Raw genomic sequence first — 27,305 nt, 5'->3', positions numbered from 1 at the left:
AAAGGGTTAAAATACAACTCTGTCTGACCTCGGTCATTAGAACCCACATTAAAATTAGTTCTATATTAGTGGTGAGCGATCACTTCCTATTGGTAGGATATAGCAGGGATTAGGGGAATAAGGGTACGCCATGTATCCTACAAATTAGATGACAGGAACAGGTCTGTCCATGTGCAGCATTACAAAGGAGACACAGGCCACTGTGCTGCTCATTACTGAATTCTCCCAGGCATGTAACGTTACAGCCGTAGGCTCGCCATCCCATCAGAGCCTCGTTTCAGCTGCGAGGAACACAAGGAGTAGCAAAGCCGGGTTCTCAGCCGGCGTTCAGCTAGATGCGGCAGCTAAGGGTTTCTTCAGTTGCTGGGACATCAGCTCCCTAGCACGTGTGACTTGGATGTGATCGTAGCAGGTGTTACACACCAAAACTGGGTCATACAGCTGCTGGTCAGGAATAGGGAGCTTCAAATGGCAGCAGCCGGCACAGAACACATTGCCACAATTTCTGCAAGAAGAAAATTCCAGTCAGACCAGCACTTACTCACAATTATAAAGTTACAGAAACACAACCAGTTTGAAACTGTGCATTGACATGACCAAAGCAGAGATGGAACCTGCAGCTTCTTTTAGTTGCAATAACATCCATACAATTACTTGTCCTGCTATTTAATTTCCTTAACATGTCTGCTAAGCTGTGTGTATGTATTTCAGATGTTTGAGGTCGTGAAGCAGGAGAGGCCTATGTAAACACATTCTCATCCAGAAAGCCTAAAATTGTGTTTAGATTTTTTTTTTGTTCTCCAAATTATTGGCCAAGTTATACTAAAAATATAAGAAGACAGCACAGAAATAAATACATAAAGGAGATGATTTACCTGCAGTGATGTCTGCGTTTTGCTAACCAGAATTCACAGTCACAGTTAAAGCAATGTGAAGCCATGTGGTCCGGAACCCATCTTGTGACCTAAAAAGGCAAAAAAAACAGTGTTCTCAAGATCGATTTCTAAAATAAAGTATAGGTTAAGAGTGGGACTTTTCACTTACACTTTGCTACACTTGCCATTTACTAAAAATAAAAAAATAGAAACTACAGGGGGACGGAGGATACAGTTGGTTTTTTTGCCTGCTCATCAACCATGGATGAAAAAGCTATCCAGACAACATTGGTTTTGCAGAATGAGTTTCTTGAAACAAGTCTACATGGTGCCACAGACTATTGGTGATCTCTGTGTAGCTGAAGAGGACCACGGCAAGCCAACCATTAGGAAAATTACATGCAAGCAATAGAACTGAATCTTCTGCCTTCTTTGGAGCTTGAGAAGCGGCAGGGAGTTACTGTTCTCTTCAATGAGAGGTTACCATTTTTAGTATTATTTCATATTATTACAAATGAATGCAACGACATAATTACCTCCGTCTCCTTTTTATCGACAGGCTCCCAGCTAGCTTCAGAAAGTCTGTCTTCACTTTTATCAGAGTAGAGATCATCCATATCACTGCCATCGGACTCTTTCACACATGTCTACCATTGACAGAATAGTTGGATAATTAAGAAATGTTTTGCATGTAATAACGAACAGACACAGTACACTTAGCATATACCGTATTTGCTCGATTATAAGACAAGGTTTTTTTCAGAGCAAATACTGAGCAAGTATGTGTGATTAATGGAATGAATGAGTATTTAAATGTTTGTGAATGAGTGTGTGTTAGTATTGATGTGTAAGGGTGGTGGTGGTGGTAGCATGGCATAGGGAGGCTGTACTCACACTCCTATCATCCCCATGTTCCAGCATGTACTGGCTGCCTTGGCTATTTTTCCTATAGGGTAGTCTTATATTCAGGCTTTTTGTTTTTTTCCTAAATTAATATTTAGATTTTGGGGGGTCGTCTTATAATCGAGCAAATACGGTACATTGTTATAGTATTCCTTGTTAGAATGTTATGTGATTTCATTAAACAGCTACGCAGAAATCATTCTGTACAATGAAATCATTTCACAAAAATATATGGCCACGAGTATCTTCACCTGCTAAGGCACCTTATAAACGGCTGAATGTAAATACTAGGTTTATACTCTAAAAATGGTACGGAACATACTAATCAAAAGCCTCTCTCATAACATAACCTTATATATATCTGAACTACACCACTCCTAATGTGCAACTTTCACGCACAGAATTTGTTGAAACCTTTCCTGCTTTTAATAGGCAAACCCACTGATTTCCATTTGATGATGGATGAACAAGCGAGACTTGCCATGAAAAAGGGCTAAGAGACATTTTAGCAATTAAGGATATTTGTATTATGTCTTATCATATTTCATGTGTCGGTTTTGCTAGAATAAATGCATACCTTACCCTAACAGCCTAGATCAATACCAGTTCTAAAAAAGGCTCAACTCAGGGAAAAAGTTTTAAATGTGAAGCAATTCCCATGGAAACCATTCTGCCAATTGCTCCACATGTGCACCAGAACTGCTCTTTTTAACCCTGGAAATAATTTTCACGTGAAATCAAAGATCTAAAGGGTTTGTATTAAAGTAAAGTACATAATAGCTTCTCCAGGTTTGCTCATAGAACTTACAAAGTCATCTTCATAGTCAGCTTCTGGTTCAGAGGGTGGAGCACAATATTGCCGAATCTCCAGCTGTAGCTGCAATTCCCACACCTGCCTCCGCAGCCGATCCACCTCTTGCTTGTAGCTCGCCTCCATCTGGCGCAATCGCTGTTGTACAACATCGCTGGGAAGCGGCAGACCATCATCATCCTGATACGTCAGAGGAGGAGGAGGAGATGGGCAGGCCAAAGGAAAGAGCCTTCCAGTGTGAAGCGGTTTTGTGTGACAAGCCATTAGACATTTGCAGCTTCTAATAGATGGTCCTGAACAGTGCATTGAGGCAGGGAAATTGCAAGAAATCTTTGCAGCCTCTCTAGAAATATAAGAACCAGAGGTATGCCTTCCATGCTTGCTGTGGAGGCTTCTGGTTGAGCAATCATAAGATATTTGCCGGCGGAATCCCAGGTCTCCAACCGGAACAGACTTCATCATTCCATGCAAACTGTCCCAATTTGAAGTCAGAAGAGAAAAACCACTTTTTGGGACCTGAGACACCATTTTCTTGTCAGTCCTACAAACCTCAATTGGTAGTTTCACTGGTTTGCCGACATCCACGCAGGATACATGACTGGTGGAGACATCAGACTCTACGTCTGACTTAGGAACATGTAACAAAACTGGAATTTGTGGCTCATCAACATTTGCGATGTCTACAACATTACACTGTACATCTAGATTAGTACTATTTTCCATTACAGAATTAAAATTGTCACATTTCCAGTCTACGTGTTCTGGTTTGGTAATTGATGTCAATTCATGTGGATTTAGTTCATTGTTATTTTTAAGTGTATTTCCAGCATTATCTCCCTCACTGGGTTCCACAATTTGATGGCTTTTATCTTCCTCTTCTTCCTGACCCCCGGTTACCATAGGTGGCTGTGGAAGGTCCAAGCTCTCTGTGTCAGCTCCATCTGCATCACAGCTACGAGAGTCCAAGTTACCTTGATGGTTATTTATGTTCGGATCACTAGACGTGCGCGTTAGGGGTCCTCCACTGTCACATGCAGTCACTAGGTTGTCCATAGAACGTGTTTTAGGTAATCTGTACAGATAAATTAACACATGAGGAAGAGTAGCCCACTTGTACTTTTTATGTTCTGATATTACCATCTAACAAGGATTAAAACCAATCAAGTGTTTAGAAAGATGACAAGCAAGAAATGAGGCAAAAAAAATGGAGCACCTAATATTCTTTATATAGAAACATAGCTCTTGACACCAGATGAACTATTTGGCCCATCTAGTCATTACTCAATTGCCATTACTCTTCTTATGGTTATAGGTTGCCTTGAGGTATTCAAAAGCACTCGTGATGATACCAAGTAAAACAGTCAGAGCTTCGAGTCCGAGCACAATCTTATGTGCGATCTTTAAAACAAATTACGGCAAAAAAGTAGAATAGGCAAGTAGCAACCTTTAAAATATATATATGAGCATTGCTTAGGTTAGTATAAAAGCGGATATAACCTTCTCTATACTGTGTTGTGACAAAAAGTTAAGAGTACAGATGCTTCTCTGGATTGCTCCCCACTCATTTGTACAGATAAAATAAAAAATAAAAATCAGCATTAAATACAGCAGAAAGGGTACAAATTCTAACACTGAAGTTACGTGTTTTGTTAATAAGTAATGTTGACCACAAAGATAGATATTGTGGGATAATCATATTTAGGTGCCACCTCTTTTCCCCAATCATTGGGTCGATTGCTTTATGGCAGATGTTTCTAAAGCCATTAGTCACAAGAACCTGCAATTATGTGAGATCTAATGTATCCTACCATATAAATCCAACAAAATAAGGTACTGGAGTTAAAATACAGCAATAAAGCACATCCATAACTGCCAAACATTGAATTTAACCCCTTCAATCCCAGGGGTTTTTGGTACCTCAAAGCCCAGAGCAATTTTGCCATTTTTGGGGTATGTCGGTTTAGCGATTATTCTCCTTTCCTGTGAATAGTGTACCCATGTAAACTATATATTGTTTTTTCAAGGAGAGAGAGAGCTTTCGTTTGATACCATAGTTGGATGATTAGCTGAAAATTTAGAATGAGAAATTTAGTAAAAACTAGCGAAGATTAGAAAAATAAACTAATTTTTTTTACATTTTCCCTCTGAATCCTCACAAAATTAGGTAAAGTGATGGAAACTCCCCTCCAAGTTTATTAATTCAGGTGTCCTGATTTCAGAAATACCTCATTTATATAGATTTTCCAGACTTTCCCAGCACCAGGGAGCATACTATAAGGTGTACAATTTTGTATAATTTTTATGCATATGGCTTAACGGGTTTGGGGGTTGTGAACGGGGAAGAAGGGTTATACTGGCTAGATGTTATGCTAGGGCAATGGGAAGTAAGGTTTTTTAATATTTTTTTTTTATTATCTTTTTTTATATATATATTTTTTTATTTTATTTATTTTTTACACAGAAATGGTTAGAGATCCTCCTAGGGACCTCCTGAACATGCCAGTGATGTCACAATGACATCACAGCTCACATTATAATTTTTTTTTTGTATTATATATATTATTATTTTAATGATTTATTTAATATTATTTTTTAAATGAATTAACTTTTTTTTTTTTTTTTCTGCTTTTCTCTTTCAGGACGGAAGGGAGAGTGAGAGAGATGGTTTCTCACTCCCCTCCCCGCGATCCCCCTGCACCGATCACACTGTGATCTCTATGCAGGTCGTCACAGACCTGCATAGAGATCGCAGCGTCTCTGTGCCTCAGCGGAGGGCAGGATATCCCCGCGGGGGATATCCTGTCCTCCGATGACCTTCCGGGTTACGTCAGCAGTGACGTAACCAGAAGGGAAGGCCCGATCGCGCGCTTGCAACTGCGCGATCGGGCACTTTCAACTGTAACAGCTTACCGTCTTTCATGCCGGAAGCTGTTACGGGAGATCGGGCTGGTCTCCCGTGCAGTGGCAGGGATGTGTCCCTGACGCTGCACGAAGGGCTGGACTACTGGGACGTCCATAGGGGTTTCTTTGTGGGCGTTTTATGGACGTCCCAGTAAGTCTATAGGGGAATGAAGGGGTTAATTCCAACTAGCATAAACAGGAAACTAAACAAAAACATGGAGTTTAAGAAAATATAATTTTTTTTTTTATTTTATTGGTTACCTGTCCAGAATTCTAGCATTAAAATCTGGTCCTTGAGATGCAGGGATAAGATAGAGTTTCATGCTATCGTCCATTGGTGTGCATGGCGAAGATGCAGGTAGGTATACAGCTGTCCAGAGCTGAAGGGCACGGACGTGGCACACTGGGTGAAGAACCTACAGAACGATAATAATGGGGAATGAAGAATCTGGTCCAAAGGGCTAACTTTATATATATTTATATCTTGTGTAGGGCTGCAACTAACGATTATTTTCATAATCGATTAGTTGGCCGATTATTTTTTCGATTAATCGATTAATCGGATAAAAAAAATGAATGTAAATTTTTCATTTATTTAAAATAATTTAATAAACAAACGATGTTAAATACAAACAGCAGAATAAAAAAAAACTTTGATAAAATACATTTCTTGTCTTTATTTCCCAACCAGCCCCCCCCAATTTATGCACATTTGAGCCCAGGCTTGCCACGCTGCCTCCCACACATACCACTCCACGCTGCCCCCCACATATGCCACTCCACGCTGCCTCCCACATATGCCACTCCACGCTGCCTCCCACATATGCCACTCCACACTGCCTCCCACATATGCCACTCCACGCTGCCTCCCACATATACCACTCCACGCTGCCCCCCACATATGCCACTCCACGCTGCCTCCCACATATGCCACTCCACGCTGCCTCCCACATATGCCACTCCACACTGCCTCCCACATATGCCACTCCACACTGCCTCCCACATATGCCACTCCACGCTGCCTCCCACATATGCCGCTCCACGCTGCCTCCCACATATGCCGCTCCACGCTGCCTCCCACATATGCCGCTCCACGCTGCCTCCCACATATGCCGCTCCACGCTGCCTCCCACATATGCCGCTCCACGCTGCCTCCCACATATGCCGCTCCCCGCTGCCTCCCACATATGCCACTCCATGCTGCCTCCCACATATGCCACTCCACGCTGCATCCCACATCTGCCACTCCACGCTGCATCCCACATCTGCCACTCCACGCTGCATCCCACATCTGCCACTCCACGCTGCCTCCCACATATGCCACTCCACCCCCACATATGCCACTGTGCCTGATACGCCTTATACCCCCTGATACACCACTCCATCCTCCCCAGACATGCCACACTACCTCCCAGACATGCCACGCTGCCCTCCCCACATATGCCACTCCAGTCTACCCCCAGATATGCCTTATACACCACTCCGTCCTCCCCAGACATGCCACACTGCCCTCCCCACATATGCCTTTAGGGCTGCAACAACTAATCGATAATAATCGATAATGAAATTCGTTGCCAACGAATTTCATTATCGATTAGTTGAATCGATTATTATCGATTATAAAATGAGGGTTTTTTCAGAGCAAACACTCTGAAAAATACCCCTCATTATATAATCCGTTTAGTCTGACTCACAGCAGCAGCTCCTACTTACCAGCCCCTCCCTGTAATCACTGTGACAACTGGCCCCGCCCCCTTCCTTCTCCCAGAAGGCCAGAACCACATGGCTGTGACACTCATCTAACTGTAAGTATAAAATTAGGTGGGGGTTAATTTAGGGGCAGTTATGGTTAATGGGGTGTTTAGGGTTAATTTAGGGGCAGTTATGGTTAATGGGGTGTTTAGGGGCAGCTATGGTTAATGGGGTGTTTAGAGTTAATTTAGGAGCAGCTGTGGTTAATGGGGTGTTTGGGGTTAATTTGAGGCAGTTGTGGTTAATGGTATGTTTAGGGTTAATTTAGGGGCTGTTGTGGTTGACAGGGTCTTTAGGGTTAATTTAGGGGATGCTGTGGTTAATGGGGTGTTTAGGGGCAGTTATGGTTAATGGGGCGTTTAGGGTTAATTTTGGGGCAGTTATGGTTAATGGGGTGTTTAGGGTTAATTTAATGATGAGGACTGAGGGTTAATTTGATTAATTTAATAAAGTTAACTTAAGGTGCAGTTAGAGATAAAGGGGGGCCAAACTAAGGGGAATCTAAATCCTGGGGGCAGTGAAGATTAACCCAGTACTTATTTAAAAAAGTATGGTGTCAGTGTGCTGTGAACGGGTCTGTGACTCTATGAGGGGACTATGAGATATCTGGGGGGTATAAGGCATATCAGGGGAGGACGGAGTGACATATCTGGGGGTATAAGGCATATACATTAAATAAGGCATATGTGGGGAGGGCAGTGTGGCATGTCTGGGGAGGACGGAGTGGTGTATACGGCATATCTGGGGGTAGACTGGAGTGGCATATGTGGGGAGGGCAGCGTGGCATGTCTGGGAGGTAGTGTGGCATGTCTGGGGAGGATGGAGTGGTGTATCAGGGGGTATAAGGCGTATCAGGCACAGTGGCATATGTGGGGGTGGAGTGGCATATGTGGGATGCAGCGTGGAGTGGCAGATGTGGGAGGCAGCGTGGAGTGGCAGATGTGGGAGGCAGCGTGGAGTGGTATATGTGGGAGGCAGCGGGGAGTGGCATATGTGGGAGGCAGCGTGGAATGGCATATGTGGGAGGCAGCGTGGAGTGGCATATGTGGGAGGCAGCGTGGAGTGGCATATGTGGGAGGCAGTGTGGAGTGGCATATGTGGGAGGCAGCGTGGAGTGGCATATGTGGGAGGCAGCGTGGCAAGCCTGGGCTCAAATGTGCATAAATTGTGGGGGGCTGGTTGGGAAATAAAGACAAGAAATGTATTTTATCAAAGTTTTTTTTTTATTCTGCTGTTTGTATTTAACATCATTTGTTTATTAAATTATTTTAAATAAATGAAAAATTTACATTCATTTTTTTTATCCGATTAATCGAAAAAATAATCGGCCAACTAATCGATTATGAAAATAATCGTTAGTTGCAGCCCTATATGCCTTATTTAATGTATATGCCTTATACCCCCAGATATGTCACTCCGTCCTCCCCTGATATGCCTTATACCCCCCAGATATCTCATAGTCCCCTCATAGAGTCACAGACCCGTTCACAGCACACTGACACCATACTTTTTTAAATAAGTACTGGGTTAATCTTCACTGCCCCCAGGATTTAGATTCCCCTTAGTTTGGCCCCCCTTTATCTCTAACTGCACCTTAAGTTAACTTTATTAAATTAATCAAATTAACCCTCAGTCCTCATCATTAAATTAACCCTAAACACCCCATTAACCATAACTACCCCTAAATTAACTCTAAATACCCCATCAAAACAACTACCCTAAATTAACCCTAAACACCCCATTAACCATAACTGCCCCTAAATTAACCCTAAACGCCCCATTAACCATAACTGCCCCTAAACACCCCATTAACCACAGCATCCCCTAAATTAACCCTAAAGACCCTGTCAACCACAACAGCCCCTAAATTAACCCTAAACATACCATTAACCACAACTGCCTCAAATTAACCCCAAACACCCCATTAACCACAGCTGCTCCTAAATTAACCCTAAACACCCCATTAACCATAGCTGCCCCTAAACACCCCATTAACCATAACTGCCCCTAAATTAACCCTAAACACCCCATTAACCATAACTGCCCCTAAATTAACCCCCACCTAATTTTATACTTACAGTTAGATGAGTGTCACAGCCATGTGGTTCTGGCCTTCTGGGAGAAGGAAGGGGGCGGGGCCAGTTGTCACAGTGATTACAGGGAGGGGCTGGTAAGTAGGAGCTGCTGCTGTGAGTCAGACTAAACGGATTATATAATGAGGGGTATTTTTCAGAGCGTTTGCTCTGAAAAAACCCTCATTTTATAATCGATAATAATCGATTCAACTAATCGATAATGAAATTCGTTGGCAATGAATTTTATTATCGATTATTATCGATTAGTTGTTGCAGCCCTAATCTTGTGCTGTTCGCCAATAATATGCAAAAAAAGATGCATTCGAGTAGATAACATATCCCAAACTAAGGTTATGGAAACAGGAACCAGATAAATGCACGAGCAAAGCTGAAGGATTCGGAGAGATTCTGTATGGAGGAATGGTCTCAGATTGCTTGCTGTTGATTCTCAAACCTCGTCAGACATTATAGGAGAAGACAGAGCTGTTATCTTGGCAAATGAGGTAGCACAAGGCATTGACTAAAAGGGGGGCAATAATTGTGCCACAATTATACTTAACAATTTTATATTTTTTTTGGATAAACCTGTGTCATGTTAGATCTTTTCTAAAACAAATTACACAAGAATACTCTTAAACAATTGCAAAGGGTTAAACAAAGACAATTGTTTACAATATTCTTTGTATATTTACCAAGGCTGTGAATATTAGTGGAGGGCATTGTATTCATACTTTTTGTCTCAAACTTTTTTTTACATTTTGTAAGCATTTAACTTCATCAAAAATTGGAAAAAAAAAAATCGCCTTCTGACCGATTGCTATATTCTCTGTTTGACCCGACGGACCAAAAATAAGCCATATAACGTAGGTAATGATGGAAGAATCTGCTCACCAGTTCGCTGCTAGGCATGTAAAGCAGGTTGTGGAAGTTCTTGTTTCCTGTGCGCAGCAGAGACCACACCGAACAGGTCTGTTTGTAGATGTTGCGCATTTCCCTTTCACAGGGGTTGTTGGCAAGAAATGTGCCGTACAAACAAGAGTATGTGTGTTGGACTAACTTCACCTGCAATATGAAAACAGATGCCATAGACTCTTCACATTTCTTCTGGTTCATTCTAAAGCATGATCAAAATACAGATTAATTTACACCGTATTATAAAAAGCAATAATGATCTACTAGTCTGAGTAGCCTGTAGTTCTCCAGCTCAATTCATACCCTGCCATCTGTTAGCTATAGCAGTTAGTAGAAAGATATCCCTCTATATGTAAAGAATATGTTTTGCTTTACCAGGAAGGCGTGATTAAATTCAAAGAGACATGGAAACTGGAGAAGAAGTTGATGGATGCAGTCGAGCCACTGTAAGAAGACTGGGCATTGCTCACTCTGATCCTCCACATTTTCCTGATGACCACAGCGATCACCAAACTTGTGTCCGTAATCCAGCCAGTCTGTTTCGACCAACACCTGGAACCCCTATGGAAGAAGCAGCGTAAACTAGTCTTGCAAAAGGTTGTGGAGACCAGTCACCGGCAAATCAGCTCATACAGCTTCTTACCTCCAAGGTGCGGTAGTACGGGTCCAACAGAATCTTGGCCAGAGATACAATCTGCGGTGTTCTGTCCCAGCCATCTGAGCAGTGAACCAGCACAGGCCGTCCGTCACGATCCACTGCATTAGCCACGACCGTGGCCGCTTTCAACATTACAGAAAGGTGCTGCAGCCATTTAGTACTTTCCAGTGCTGAAAGCCAGCTACAAAACATATAAAGGATTTCACCGCCTGATTGGTAAGTGGCATCTTGAGAAAGAAAGACCATGATGATGGTATTAGTTGATGGGAATGTTGTGTTCAGGCCAAGGATTACGATTTTTTTATGGGGAAATCATGAGTGTTCATAACCTTCCCCTAAGAACCAAATTGGAATATACGTGTGTTAGTTTTCAGAACTCTCTTTTCTTTACAGGCTTATGGGCGATGCCACTCTAACTATTTCTTAATTCTATACACCATAAGAATGTGTATATGTTGGTTAGTTCTTAGGAAAATTATTAAAGTTTGATCACTTGAAAGTTAAGAGTAGTGGACAAAGAAAATGAAGATTCGTTCATTGTTTCCCATTAGGGACTGAATGTTTTAAAAATGAGGTGTTGTGTTTAAAAGGTCTACATGAGTATAAATTCCCATCATAGGGTCCATAGTAGTTTTAAACCTGCATTAAAACTATTCCAATGGTCTCAACAGAGCCTTTCAATCCACAATTCAGCCATATGAGAGAACAACAATGAAACCGGACATCTGTACAAACAGGAAGGGACTTACTTTCCAGGATCAGGCACTTGGTTGCACACAGCTCGGAGGTACTGAAAACTATTGCGGATGGAGTGAATATTCGCCATTCCCATAAATGCCACTTCACAATTTGGATAATATTCTGCAATACAAAAAAAGCTAAACCTCAATGCATGGTGTAAACTATTACCGTATTTGCTCGATTATAAGACGACCCTGATTATAAGACGACCCCCCAAAATCTGAATATTAACTTAGAAAAAAAAAGAAAAAGCCTGAATATAAGACGACCCTAAAGGAAAAAAGTTTTACCAGTAAATGCTAATTCATGTAAACTATTTTTTTAAATAAAAGCTATGATTGAGAAAAATATTTTTTTTGTTTTTATTTCCTTGTATTTTCCAACCTGTCCCCCAGTTACGCACATCTGCCCCCAGGCTTGCCACACCAATATGGCACTGTGGCCCATGATATGCCTTGTAACCCCCTATATGCCACTGTGCCCCATGGTATGCCTTTTGACCCCCTATGTGCCACTCTGCCTCCAGAAATGCCTTATACCCCTATATGCCACTCTGGCATTTAGGGGGTTAAAAGGCATATTATGGGGCAGAGTGGCATATAGGGAGGTATAAGGCATTTCAGGAGGCAGAGTGCTCTATTAAATGCCCCCTTAACGCCACTCTGCCTCCTGAAATGCCTTATACCTCCCTATATGCCACTCTGCCCCATAATATGCCTTTTAACCCCCTAAGTGCCAGAGTGGCATATAGGGGTATAAGGCATTCCAGAAATGCCCTATGTCCCCATTTAACACACACACGCGCACACACACACACACTTACCGGTGCTTTCTAATTTCCTGCTGTATTGCCGGGGCAGTGGGTTGACGTCTCCTTCCGCTGCAGCCGGAAGGAGGTGGAGTTGGCAGCGGGGGTTTGTCTGCGTCCGTCGCGGATACCTTCCCCGGCTGTCAGAGATCAGAGTTCCCCGCACCGGTGGGGGGAACTCTGATCTCTGACAGTCGGGGAAGGTATCCGCGACGGACGCAGACAACCCCCGCTGCTAGCCACACCTCCTTCCGGCTGCAGCGGACGTTGTCTACGCGGATCGCGTAGACATCAACCCGCTGCCCCGGCAATACAGCAGGAAGCACCGGTAAGTGTGTGTGTGGGGGGGGGGAACAGGAGGATCCAGGTCCCCTGCAGCGGTGCGGGGGATCTGGATCTTAGTCTCATAATCAGACCTCTATTTGAGGTCTGATTAGAAGACGACCCCGATTAGAAGACGAGGGGTATTTTTCAGAGCATTTGCTCTGAAAAAAACCTCGTCTTATAATCGAGCAAATACGGTAAATAGCTAAGGTGAAACTTCACACATTCATTAAAAACAATGAATCCCTGTTATCATTCCCTGTACTTTACATTAATTGCTAAATCCAAACACATACTGGCATCAGCAACCAAGAGCAAGTCCCGAGGCTAAATTCACTTGCAGAACAACTAGCATTAGGTATAATAACAGCAAAGAAATGCAAAAAAAAAAAAAATTGAGGTTATTACAATGAATAGAATTTTAACATCCGTGGGGCTGTATGGAAGTCTATTCTCAATAAGGACCAGAGCAAAAACAGTTCTGCCAAATGGTTATCCATCATGAAATTCTGTCTTACACTTGTTTTTAGTATTATCATAGCATAAAAATAAATGTTCAGATCCACATAGTAAAATTTTGCCCCATTTTATTTTCTTTATTTTGCTGGGAGAATAGAATTGTCATGTGAGATTATATATATATATATATATATATATATATATATATATATATATATTGGCAGGTTGTTCTTATGGAAACTAAAATGTTCAGCTGTTTCTGTATTGTTTATTACATGAGGAAAACTTAAAGAGGACAGAATACAAACATGGATTCACTGTAGGTTATTTGTTTATCATACTGGAGCGTGCAAGTAGTCTTTTCTCTAAGAAATGCAGGTTTCCCCTCACCTTCACATTCACAGCCTCCTCCTTTCGCTCGGTTTGCCACGGCAGCCGTGTAAGATCGGGCATCCAGTATTAATAGCTTTTGGGGGGCGCCTCCACTGTCAATCCCCGGACAGGCCGTTAGTGAAGAATCTGCAGCGTAACCATGAAACAGCTCGTTCAGGTGAAACATCAGGTGCCAAATCACAGTTCTAGCCTATAGGGAATGGTATCCCTGCACAACACATCAACAAAACCGTTCTCTTCTCCGCTTCCATCTATGCAGGTCTGCAGAATACATAGCCTTACTCCAGGGAATAAAACAGTAGAGCTTTGAATATAATTGCACTGAACACTTAATATAGAACTACATCATAGTTTGTTTCTTAAACAAAGGATCATTCTAGCAAGCAATCCAGTTAGAAAAAGTTACCAAAGTCTGTGTCTCCGTTTTCATTTCCCTCACTGATGCCTTTGTTGGTGAAGTTTCCATTAGCCGCACGTCCTCCGGGGTTAAGCGCACAGGCCTTCGCGATCGAAGTTACCAAATACTCATCATCTGCATTGCGCCAACCCCACCAGCTGATCTCCGGCTGGCTGCAGCGGGTAATCACTGCCCCTGTTCGCGAGTGTCTAACGATGAGATGGAAAAATGTAAAAGAACCACTTCGACAAAAAAGTTTTTTGTAAAAAGATACACAGTAACAAAAAAAAAACAAACAAAAAAAAAAAAACCACACATGAAAGGAAAGCGGTCATCACACAGATGACTTTATTTTGCGCCGAGACCACTTTCCCTTTCATGCTGTAAAATCTAGCATTTTAGTATACCCTATTCATTCAGGGATTTGTGGGAACTTTACATTTGTGACCCTATAAAGAGTTAATAAAAAAAAAATATATATATATATATATATATATATTATATTTATATATACAAGGTGTGTAATAAAAAAATGCACTGCAATTCTTTTGAATCCATGCCACTTCTACTGTGGCCAAAAGCTGTAGTCTGGAAGTAACAGGCTTTCTACATAACACAGAGATGGAGTGGAGAAATTACACGGGGAATCTATATATCTATATATCTACATTATTGTCAGTCACTAAATTATAAGCAAAAAACAAACAAAGAAAAAAAAAAAAAACATTACTACCTGTAAACCACAACTGGAATCCTTTTCCATGATCTGAACGAAGCAACATTCTCAAGTTCTTTGTCAGTGATCCATACAGGAACCAGAAGCTTCTGAGGGTAACTTGGACAGAGCCTGTGTAAGACAAGAAGGATATAGTACTATGCCCCGCAAAACAGCACCAAAGCTATTAGCACAGCAATATAAATTCAGTATGGAAATGTAAAGACATTCTTAGCTTAACAACGTCAAAAAAACTCCGGGTGGTACAACCCAATGAATAATAAATCTTGTAGATGAAATAGATTTCATAACGATCAGCCAAACTTGCATGGTATTCTGCGGTTTGCATCTCAACCAACCAGTTAACGCAAGCGTGGCTCTCATACAGATAAGTCACCGCAACTCCCAGCACTCTCAGCAAAGACAGGCCGGTTAACAACGATAGGATCCAGGCTGTAAACTCCAGACCTAAATGTTCTTCATTATTGCGTAAAATATAGGATCGTGACAGGGCTTGTCCGTATCTGGCACCGAAGCTGCAGGACAATTCAGGAGACGTGTTACGCAACAGAAAGTTTGTTCTCACTTGTAGTTGTTGTTGATCTCAGAGACCCTCCAGGCATTCTGCAAGTCAAAACCCATTCGAACCAATTCCATTTGAAAGCGGAATTTCACATGGTCACCTGAAACAAAGGCATTTCCGATGCAGCATATTAGCGGTTTATATCATAACACAGAAAAAACACCCCCCAAAAACAAACCGCTAAAAACATGTGATGTAGGGAACAACTGTTCATAAATGGAACAGCTATGTGTGCGATCCTTGACATGGCTTTTTAATTTCCAGATGTAGGCCCAACAATTAAGTTTTCATTTAAGACTCAAAACCAGAAGTGCTAAAGGAGGCTAAATAGAGACTGGATCTTGATTACATTGGGTCAAAGCCTACCTGGACGGCAAAGGTGGACATGGTGCTCCTCCTCATCGGTGCAGACTCCCTGGCACCAGGCGTGATAGGCAAACGCAAACAGATCTTCTTGTTTGGTCGGACGTACAACGGCCCTACTTAATCTTGTCAACCATTCCTGGCATTGCTTAAATGTGGAGAAGTGGCACCTGCAACAGAATCGCAGTAAACATCCAACATTGAAATAGTACGAGAACTTACAGGAACCTTCATGACTTGTGGCCCATGTCAGAAAACAAAGAATGACGGTACGGACTCCTCATTAAATAAACTCAACAGCGCAAGCCGACATAAACCTTTGGTTTGGTGCGATCGTGACTTGATACATCTAGAGCTTAACCAAGGATACAATTTCTATTACATCTAACATTTTCACAGTATGAACTAAACATTGCGAAATGCAGCGCTGGGTGTGTTCATTATTCTCTTACACAAAAAAAATCCTGTATTTTCTCTGTAGTGGGGCGTCTGGGCCTGCTCTAACCAATACCAGCTTACAGTTTCTTATTAAAAAAGGTAAAAGCATAATAAATGCTCCACTCGTGCTGCCTTTCACCCGGTACAGATCTATTACCGCACCGCACCGGTTTCCCTGATGGCACAGCAGGCAGACATGGCATTCTCGCCCGACTGGAATTGTCTGAACAAAAGAATGCGCAGCTTTCACGGACAAGGCCTCTGAAAACAAATGAGATCCGCCGGATACTACACAGAGGGGAAGACATTCTATTAAGTGAACTGTTTTATTTTGGAAGGGTTGCTTTAACCACTTAGGTGCAGGATCCAGCAATACAAATGTAGAAAACAGGACACTGTAATAGAGTTTAACTCATTGCAAAGCAGCAGCCATTACCTTACTACTTTGGAGTCTTTGCAGATTATCTGCAACTGGAACATGTCTCGACTCTCCGCGGTCTCGATCATCCTTAAAGGCACCTGCAACAAGTCAACAAGTTTAAACATATTCACACTACGGAGTCTTCATCATCGAATCATTGCCAGGTAATCCGACTGATCAAGAACGTGCAGCAGCTTCATCAGCCTTGTTACCCCCGCAAGCATACGGTTCTTGCACTCACATTGATGACAGAATCCTTAAACTTGATGTGCAGTCTGTAGTTGGAAATCGCTATGACCGCATCATTCGCACTCCCTAAATACTCCACGCTTTCACCCGGCAGCACCTGGAACGGTACCTAAGGATGGACGAAAACAAAATATACGGACAATTACCGCATCATACAGAGAGTTCATTCATATTTATGAATTCATTTACATCACGCTTATTTAACACTACTTGACCTTTACAAACACATCTTTCCCCAATAATCCAAAGCCGTTACAGTAGATTTCTGTTTCCACCCCACAGAAGGACACATTCAGTATAAGAGGCTGATAACCCGTCTGCAGGTGGCCTGATAAACGCCGTTATAAATACAGGAACCCCGAACACAGCAAACGCATGTTTCTAACTTCTCTATACTATGCTTTGAAGGATTGGACAAGTCAAATGTTTTTTTCTACACCCGTGAACAATAAGCAACTTATGAATGGGGGGGGGGCGACTTAATGGCATGGAATAATCATAGGGTTCCTGGGAACATGAAGTCAGCATGCGGCTTCCATGGAATACACATGAGTTTGAAACAAAAGATACTGCTTTTTTTTAATCTGTAGATTGGTTTCTTAGTGTATTTAACTAATTGTAGTTTTTGGAGAAAGTAATGGATCTGCTTTAACAAAACGCTCATGCAGGACTCCAAGCAAGAGAGTTTTCCTGTTAAACATCTTGGGTGTTCCAGTAAGCCGAGGATCCGTAAGACTTCTGTAGAGGATAGTCCCATCCACCGGTCCCTTCGTGTATCTGAAGCTTGCATGAAGATATGCTTGGCAAACGTATTGAAGAAGCGCCATATTAAATAAAAGATTATGATGATAATAAAATGCTGACTTCGGATCAGATAATGAAATATGTTGTCCAAAACAGAATGAAAACGGTGCCGCTAATATTTCCACGGCACAGACGTTGCCATCGGGAGGGTAATGAACTAAATTTACTCAGCAACCCTATGCAGATTTTTCCCACTGATATTTGGAAATATTAATAGATTTGTATTTTGTATGTGTCTATATTATATTTATTCAGCCGCTGAACAGTTTTAATGCCCAACAAGGAATTTTTAAAATGTTAGTGCATCGTAATAATTAGGGGCTGCAGATACACCAGGTTTCAGGAACTAGCACAGTATACTTGATGCTAATCAATGAGATCTTAATTCTCTGGCAGGTAAACAGGCCATGGCATCATGGACTAGAAGACGAGTGCTAGTACGCGCAAGCATGTTCCGATACCCAACAGTGCAAATTAATTTAGTCACATGAATGAGTTTGGTACCCAAGGAATAAGGGAATAATAGAAGTCTCAATGGAGAATTGTGAAGAGCTTGGCCGGCCCTGTATAATGTATAGCTAAATCAGCAAGATTTTCTTATGATCCTGAGATTAAATAGTAAAAAGTACAACCACCATCTTGACATAAAATTTGGGACATGTCCTCCATGTGCACCCAGGCTCTCTCTCCTGGAACCTCATGTGCTTCATGCTGAGCCCCGTGGCGAGTCTAGTGCTTTCCAAAGACTGAAAGTTCTTCCTACAAAAACGAATGCAACACCTCAGCGTCTTAAAGAGGTTCCTCCAAAAACCTTCTGGAAACCTTCTAGCACATTCTTTGTCCAGAAGCCGACCCTTTGAGCTGTACTCAATATAATGAACTTTGCAGGGACACCTCAGTCCTTCTTGCCGGGGGAAGCCTGCCAGCGTCGGTCCTTCTTTATGAATATCGAGGGAACTCACCTGCAAACTCCTCCATTGGCGAGCGAACCAAAAGAGTGCAGTTTGCATTTCAAAAAGGAACAGCGAAGCAAATAGTAGATGTTTGTTTTCCTTCGCTGATCCCAGGGAGAAGACTGCACATCACCCTTTACGCAATCTGAAAAAACCTTAAACTATGTAGATTCCAGAGAAAATTGGCTCACGAGTTAAAAGTGTGCTTTTACTGTCTAACACATAGGAACGTCCTCCAAGCGGAGATCCCGTTAGCATTGTTGGCGATATAATATCAGATTCTGCATGTTAAACGACCTACTGCTCCATGGTGGCCATGTCACCGCAGCTGGAGGCTGGAGCACGGAGGGTCCATTTGCATCCCAGTTTAGCCATTTGCATCCCAGTTTCTTGATGTAGTTGCCATTTGACATCACATGCGAACGATCCATTCAGCCCAAACGTCCTGAACGCACGGCTGTCGTTTCCACAAATGCTCTGGTACATGTTCGTGTATATATGTTATCCATTATACTCGGCCAAATGTTATATTACAGAGCAGATGCGTAATGCTGACTAAGACAGATAAACCACCGAGAGCATCCTGCGTCCTCCCAGCTGTCCGCCGACTGGAATATTAATGTATTTTGCAGGGCGAGTCAGTAATCGGAGCAGCTCTTATGATCTTACAGTTAAAAGCTGTGTTTGTGTGTCCGGCTCTCACCATTCACACTAATCAGGGGTGGGGAGGGATGAACAAATTAGAAACAGATATGGGTGATGTCCCCTTATATTCAATTTACCAAGGCTGCAGGGAATGGATAAGTCAAATGTTTCATCACATCTGAAACTCTAACAATGAGAATAAACTTTTCTTTGAAGTTCTGAATTAGGCGGTTTTCATTTTATTCACGTTTTAGTCCATGCTTGTCCAAGTGATTTAAAAAAAAAAAAAAATGAAGAAGAAATGTTTTCCTCCAATAAAACGAAAAGTGAGCTTTAAAGATCAGAAAATACATTTCAGACAGTCTCAGCTCCGTATAGAAATTGGTTTAAATAATATAAAGCAATTGGCGGCGGTGCAAATAACAAGCGTGATAAAATTCCGTGGCGGTCAGAGGAGCCGAAACACAAAAGAATCGTATATTCCTTTGAGCAAAAGATCAGGCCGCACGGCAGGGAGGCCGCCCCGCGAGACGGTCTGCATTCGCTGTACGCGGAGATTCCCTATCCACAAGCCTTCCGCAGATCATTAGGCGGCAGGTACGCCGGAACACCATGTAACCCGTCCGCACGCTTCACAGAGTACTAGAAAAATATCACCATCAAAGCAGCCCAGCGGAATGAGAAAACGATAACGGAGGGCCGGGTGGCTGCTACATGAAATGGCATTTAAAACATACATGTAGCAGCTCCAAAACAGTCGCAGATACCATGTGCACAAAGGATCATGGGTGTGCATGACGGCTCATGTGTTTGCCTAGGAAATGAACGGTTATCCTTATACAGTTAAATACTCGGATTCCCAACTTCCGTCTTGTGAATTCATTCGGAATCAGGACTTGTTATGTCCAGGTAGGGTGTGAAGGGCAAACATGGACATTCATGTTAAACGGACAGATCACAGCCACAGAAAAGAAGAATATTAAGCATATTTCAGAGAAAAAAAAAAGGGAAGTATTCTTTAGATAGAGGCTCTGGAGCTGCAGCTGCTGCCTCCTCCGTGGTCCAACGATTCTTGCTACAGATTTGCGACGGTTTGTTAAAAGCACTTCCATTGAAATGATTTGGGCATGCGCATAGGCGACCCCAGCAATGTCTGCGGAGCGAGTACTGGAATCAGACAGGTGTTTAGCATCGCATATAAAATAGATAATGGCATATAGGAGGATTCTGCATACGGTGGCTGGAACGTGCCTTTAAAAGAGGTAGACGAGAAGACGTTTTGGGGCAAAACGTCTATTTGTTTCCGTAATGACCCCAAATATACCCCAAGACCCTACGGTCTTCTAACTAGTTTAATATAGTCACTTCATGCGCTGCCGTTCCCGCTTACACGTCCCGACCTTTCCAATCGGCAGCAGCTAATTATAGCTGAAAATCAGATGCTGTTAAATACTCCTTATGAGGCAACCGTAGACCCCTGTCAGCATCATATAGGTTGTGCAAAAACATATTGTGACACACACACACATATTATATATATATATATATATATATATATATATATATATATATATATATATATATATATATATATATATATATATATATATATAACAGCATGAAGATTGCGCTGACAAATTGAGGAAGTCCATACAAAAATTGTCTATGCAAAAAGCAATGCAATGGAGATCGCGCCTGTGCATATATTATATATATATATATATATATATATATATATATATATATATATATATATATATATATATATATATATGAGGGGAAAAAACCCTCAAATAGTCTATTATTATGATAAGTTACTGGTTACTGCACGGGGATTTTTCCCACGCTACCCCTTGTAGTATCTGTGCCGGGGGGGGGGGGGGCACAATGAAAGGTCAAAGCCACGTCACGGGGTCTTCTCATGCTCAAAGTCCATCAGACAGCTCTATCTACACCACACACACAGGCAAACCGGAACCAGATGACATGCAAAAAAGCTCCCGTGTTCAGGAACATGTGTATAAAACACTTTTTTTTTTTTTTTAAATAAAGTTTTGATAAGAAGCAAAATATTTGTGAATGGCTGAATAAGCTTTATAAAAAAGGTCATTGATAAGTTCTGACGCCTTTTTTTGCCTTATCAATACACAAACCCCACAGGTCCTACCCTCTTCGGATGACTTTGTTCATCTACCTCTTTTGCCTTTTGTATTTTCCCAGCACCGATTGGCAGCTTTAGAAATGCAAAAACTCAGCCACTTCTCATAAACCTAGGCAGCTTAATACTAGCAAAGTACTTTAACACGCATTCTGTGCTTTGACACTTTTTCCGGAATGATTTTACGTTGCACACATTGCACTGATGGAGTCGACCACTTGCGTATGCCATATACTATTATCTCTGAACCTTACCTGCAGCTTCTCCTCCTCCTTCACCAGCTCCCTGGGTGGAAAGAGATCCTTGGCTTGGATGTATTCCAGACTGGGAGGCTCTTCACCCTATTGCACAACACGATAAATAAATCAACACGGAAAACACGTCTCTGTGGCTTGTGGATCTAATGTACTAAACTCGTGACTCACGACGGTTTGTTAAAAGCACATTTACATGAAAAATAAACTCTCATAATAAAAGTCCAGCAGTCGTCATTACCTTTATATAGCAGGGCAGTGTCACCTATATCACCACTACTACTACTAAAGGGTTTTTATATCAATATAAAGTGGGGCAAGTCTGCTAAACACCGTAACAGCAGTAGGTGGCAGGCAGTACGCCGATTCTAGTTTAGTCAAATACTTTGAGTGTATAGACTGTAGGAACTGCTGCGTACATTGTTCCCGGATAATAAGACAATAAAATAATAATAATAATAATAATAATAAAATATATTCACTGTGCTGGGGGCAGTTTTCCTGCTGAACGGATTGTAAACAAAAACAAATAGTAGTTAGTCCCCCCCCACCCCCCCCCAAAAAAAAAATACACTAAAGGATCCAATTTTAAAAGAAAAGTTCAGAGCCTGTGCATCATTAGTTGCAGTTTCTGGTAGTGCCCAATTATTATTATTATTTATTTATTTTTATAAAAAATGACCAGTTGTAGCGGTCTTTTGGCCGTAATGCAACTTTGGGTGCGACTGCAGAGCCAAGGAAAATATTAGAAGGGCCAGATACGTGAACGCCGGTATTTCCATATTCTGGAACGTCAGGTACCGGAGCAGATGCCAGACCGTGAACGAGGCTGTCCGCTTCCAGTACAGCAACTTCTGTCCTGAGAATAATCAAACAGAACATTGCGCAAGCCAAGAGTAACGCTGCACTTGGAAGAATTACAGGAACGCCCGGTCACCGGGTCTGGGTGGGTAAGGGGGCTACGTCGCCTAAATCACACTCCATCCCGCAGCTCATCCACGCACGGAAATAGCAGAAAACATTCATTAATGTGTTCAGCCAGTGCGACGGCATATCACGTGAGACTGCTGGGGCTTCTGTACATAAAGAGTTAAACCGGCTACTTGTCATGGAATCCGGCTTCAGTGCTAGATTGTAAGCTCACAGGAGCAGGGCCCTCGTCTCCTTTTGTACCACTTTGTTCATTCCTCATTTATTTTACCGACTCTGCTACGGAATCTGCTGGCGCTATATAAATGTAACGCAAGTAATAAAGAGGATGATAAAGGACTTCCGAGCTGATCTTGCAGTAAGAGACAAGTGACCCCTCAAGGACTGATGGACCGTCCATATGCGGATATAAACAAACAGCTAAAAGGGGGGTGGATTTTAAACTGTGTGCGATTAGCGGGGTGTCCTCGCAGCCCACCGCACTTCACCAAAACCCAGCCCAGGCCATGGGGGAACCCCACAAATGGGATCATCCGGAGTCCCTGCAACATGCGCAGCAGCCAAAAAAGCACATCTCCAGGCAGGATTCCTGAAGTGGGCTACAAGGATTGGCCAGCAGTTTCTGAACAAAGCCCGAATGTGCACAGTGTATAACTAGAAATATATTATATTACACAGTCATTTCATATCACACACACTACACATATATACAGTCATTTTATAATTATATACACATATAATATATACAGTCGTGCACACGCCCCCCCCATCCAGAGCGATACAATTACCCGAACCCACCCCACCCGCATATAGTACCCGAATTATGGAGCAGAGGTGCCCGCCAGCCCCGGTGCATTTGGCATGGCTCTCCATCACCCTGGCAATGCCCCGGCATACACCCTGCCCGGTACCATTGCCCCCCCCCGTACTCACGAAGCAGCTGAGCACCGAGCAGTGGGGGCGCGGCGGGGGCACGGTCATGCTGACAAGGGCCGCCGGGACCGGCCGCAGCTCTCGCACAAGGGCCGGGCCGGTGTCACCATCACGGCTCCCGCAGCCAGAACCAGCTCACTGCAGCCGCTCCATCCCTCGGCAAAGGAGGGAGGAGGCGGAGGAGGAGCAGCTGGCCCAGCGGCCTGTGTGATGCCTCCTCCCCTGGCTGGGATTCACACGCCCCCCGCCCATCTGCCGGATGAGCAGCCCGCTCGATGCCAGCAGCACCGGGCACCTTACCTGCCCCCAGTGCTGATGCAGGCCTGACAGACACGCACAGAGCAGCCGACACACCGATACCCAGGGCAGGGGTTACAAACCATTTCTCTGCGGCAGATAGCGTGGCTTCATACTGTATCGGGCGCTAACAGCCTGCGAGTCCGAGACACAACAAGAGGGGGCTGAAGGTCACGGAAATGACCGAGTCCCAGAACATAACACTATATATTAACATATACACTCATGCTAATGCCACACTGTAACACACAGCACACGCTTATAAACATGCACACACAGGCCAACACTATACATATCTAAAAATACACACTAACACTATGCGCACACTGACTTTGGCACTACACACACACTGACTCCGGTACTATACACACACACACACACACACTGACTCCGGTACTATACACACACACACACACTGACTCCGGTACTACACAAAACACACACACTGACTCCGGTACTACACATACACACTGACTCCGGTACTATACAAAACACACACACTGACTCCGGCACTATACACACACACACACACACACACACACACTGACTCCGGCACTATACACACACACACTGACTCCGGTACTATACAAACACACACACACACACACTGACTCCGGCACTATACACACACACACTGACTCCGGTACTACACATACACACACATACTGACTCCGGTACTACACATACACACACACTGACTCCGGCACTATACACACACACACACTGACTCCGGCACTATACACACACACTGACTCCGGTACTACACATACACACACACTGACTCCGGCACTATACACACACACTGACTCCGGTACTACACATACACACACACACTGACTCCGGTACTACACATACACACACACTGACTCCGGCACTATACACACACACTGACTCCGGCACTACACATACACACACACACTGACTCCGGCACTATACACACACACTGACTCCGGTACTACACATACACACACACTGACTCCGGCACTATACACACACACACACTGACTCTGGTACTACACATACACACACACACTGACTCCGGCACTATACACACACACACTGACTCCGGTACTACACATACACACACACTGACTCCGGCACTATACACACACACTGACTCCGGTACTACACATACACACACACACTGACTCCGGTACTACACATACACACACACTGACTCCGGCACTATACACACACACTGACTCCGGTACTACACATACACACACACACTGACTCCGGCACTATACACACACACTGACTCCGGTACTACACATACACACACACTGACTCCGGCACTATACACACACACACACACTGACTCTGGTACTACACATACACACACACACTGACTCCGGCACTATACACACACACACTGACTCCGGTACTACACATACACACACACACACACTGATTCCGGCACTACACATACACACACACACTGACTCTGGTACTACACAAACACACACACTGACTCCGGCTCTATACACACACACACACACACACACTACAGTATAAAGATGTTCTCAATGGTATATATTTGCCACTGGACTAGCCTACAAAGTACAGAAAACCTCCTGTCTCTATAAGATTCTGTAGCATCTCAAACAAACAGTAAGCGGTACTGATCCAGACGGCCACCTCCAGCAATCTGGAAGTTTCTGAGACCGTTTCAAGGGAATCCTTGAAGAACAAAGCGTCTGAAAAAGTATTTTTGAACAGATGTCACAGTCAAGTCCGACATCATGCAGCAGTTACAAGAATGTGAATTATTAATAAATCTGGAAGATGGGAAACATCATTCAGTCTTAAGTTAATCAGGAAATTCTCCAGGCAGAAAAAAGGACTGTTTTTCCTTTTATCTTCTTTGTTTTTGGTAGAACATTATCTCTTTTAGAAAATCTAATATATATACACACACGCCTGCTGGTCTGCGCAGTCCCATCCGCAACATGTGATAACACTGGCATATACAACACTATCCGTATTAACTAATAGTGCAAGAAAAAGGTAAAACTGACCTAGTGCTACATGTAAAAAAAAAAGTAAAACCCATGCTCACTCCCCCTATCCATACCACACTGTAGGGTACTATATAAGGCATGGTTGATATACTAATATACTATTTATCATACCCCTTGAATATATGTTTTTAAGAAGCACTGCTCAACTTTCTGGCACTATAGAAATAAAAGCTAAAAATTCAAATAATGAGGATGATGATGGCTGGAGGGTCCCTTAAACAAATTAGAGCACCGCATCATGGAAAGGAGGGAGGGTTTGCAGAGGGTTTCACATAGAAACGGGGAGGAAAAAAAAAACAAACACACAAGATGAAACTGCTGCTGTCCCAAAAACTACAAAAAAAAAGTCTCCAGGCAGGATTCCTGAAGTGGGCTACAAAAAGTTATGTTCCACTTGGCAATGCAGCAGTATTTTTAGATAGGTGAACATGAAAAGTAATAATCGTCACATTTTGTCTTCAGTGAAAGGGCATTTCTCTGGGTATAAATAGCTACAGAATAACTTTTCACTCTGAAAATACACTTGGCTTTCACACCGACTCTCCCGAGATTCTCAGCTACCATTAGAAACACAGCTTCGTGGCGAGCAAGTGTCACCGCGTGTTAATTAAATGTAAAGAAAACCCAATCATATCAAGATAGCATGTCGCGACATACAGTGAATGTAACTATGTTACATAACTTCTGTTTATACGCATCAGATACATAAAACCTAAAGTAAGGAATACCATGTGTGTATATGTTACGTATGCTGTTCAAACCATTTTCCCCATCACTTTTGTTGAGTTCAAGGGTTAAGGCAGGTGAATTCTAGAGCCAATCTGTAAGTATGCCCTAAAAGCACAGAATCAGATGCACACAGACGCCGACAGTAAGCAGACATGCCAGTGTTCTTCTTTAAAGGGAAAAATCTTATATTTCAGAAGACATTAACTTCTATCATTCTGTTATTTAAACAATTTTATGACTACTATGAGGGATCCAAGAAACGTCCAGCATTATTCATGAGCAGGCTCTCCCTTCTTAGAGGACAGGCGCTTTTGGGTTCCTGTTGAGCGCCTGCTTGCCCTGCATGCCAGCATCAAGCTTTGCTGAGTGCACCTTCACCAACAAATAATGCATACTGCACTATTTAATGTGTAAAACAGAAATAAAGTACTTGCCTTAGGAAGAAGCTGCAGCTCTAGAGCTGCAGCACACGTGCCCCCTTCTGATTTCCTGTTTAAGCTGCAGTAAATCTCTCCCATTGAAATGGAGCACTAGCCTATGCCCGCGGGAGGTCCCAATAAACTCTTGTATGAGCTTCTGCTGGTGGGACGTACACTGCTGGAGTGCAGCAGGAAAGGTATCTCCTGCTCGCCAAGGAGCATGGGGGGGTGGGGGTGGGGGTGCAAAGAGGCAAATATGTGAGGGGGGGGGGTGTTCCACAGTATCCCTGTATGCATTTGCAATCTATATTTACTCAGTTAGCCAATAAAAGGTATCATTCAAACTCCACTTGTCTTTTGCAAAAGGGGAAATGCTATAGGGGA

At 42.9% G+C, this 27,305-nt stretch overlaps 1 protein-coding gene across 1 annotated transcript; it reads right to left on the bottom strand.

The window, feature by feature from the left end:
• Positions 1 to 327: 327 nt before the first annotated feature.
• LOC149289724 (phosphatidylinositol-3,5-bisphosphate 3-phosphatase MTMR4-like) lies at positions 328 to 23,503 on the bottom strand. The gene is made up of 18 exons (XM_089490243.1): positions 23,456 to 23,503; positions 21,593 to 21,679; positions 16,771 to 16,887; positions 16,545 to 16,627; positions 15,674 to 15,840; positions 15,311 to 15,407; positions 14,743 to 14,856; positions 14,019 to 14,218; positions 13,610 to 13,738; positions 11,637 to 11,748; positions 10,873 to 11,068; positions 10,605 to 10,790; positions 10,209 to 10,379; positions 5,752 to 5,906; positions 2,587 to 3,661; positions 1,412 to 1,522; positions 876 to 964; positions 328 to 505 (listed from the first exon to the last, which is right to left on the bottom strand). The coding sequence occupies exons 1-18, from the start codon at positions 23,501 to 23,503 to the stop codon at positions 328 to 330; spliced, it is 3,315 nt and encodes a 1,104-aa protein (XP_089346369.1).
• Positions 23,504 to 27,305: the final 3,802 nt, after the last annotated feature.

The sequence above is a fragment of the Sceloporus occidentalis genome, unplaced genomic scaffold (assembly GCF_023333645.1).
Source record: "Sceloporus occidentalis isolate IW3139 unplaced genomic scaffold, rSceOcc1.0.p SCAF_43, whole genome shotgun sequence".
In the NCBI taxonomy this organism is placed as follows: domain Eukaryota; kingdom Metazoa; phylum Chordata; class Lepidosauria; order Squamata; family Phrynosomatidae; genus Sceloporus; species Sceloporus occidentalis.
Note: the sequence above shows the minus strand (reverse complement) of the source record. Positions and strands in the feature narration are given on the sequence as shown.

Bases quoted from the DNA above. Each gene is read 5' to 3' on its own strand.
- LOC149289724 (XM_089490243.1), bottom strand. From the start codon at position 23,503: ATGACCGTGCCCCCGCCGCGCCCCCACTGCTCGGTGCTCAGCTGCTTC. The intron at 10,791-10,872 runs GTAAGAAGCTGT...CTTCTTCCATAG, and splicing joins CGTACTACCGCACCTTGGAG to GGGTTCCAGGTGTTGGTCGA. The intron at 3,662-5,751 runs GTAACCAATAAA...TTATCTGTACAG, and splicing joins AATGCTAGAATTCTGGACAG to ATTACCTAAAACACGTTCTA.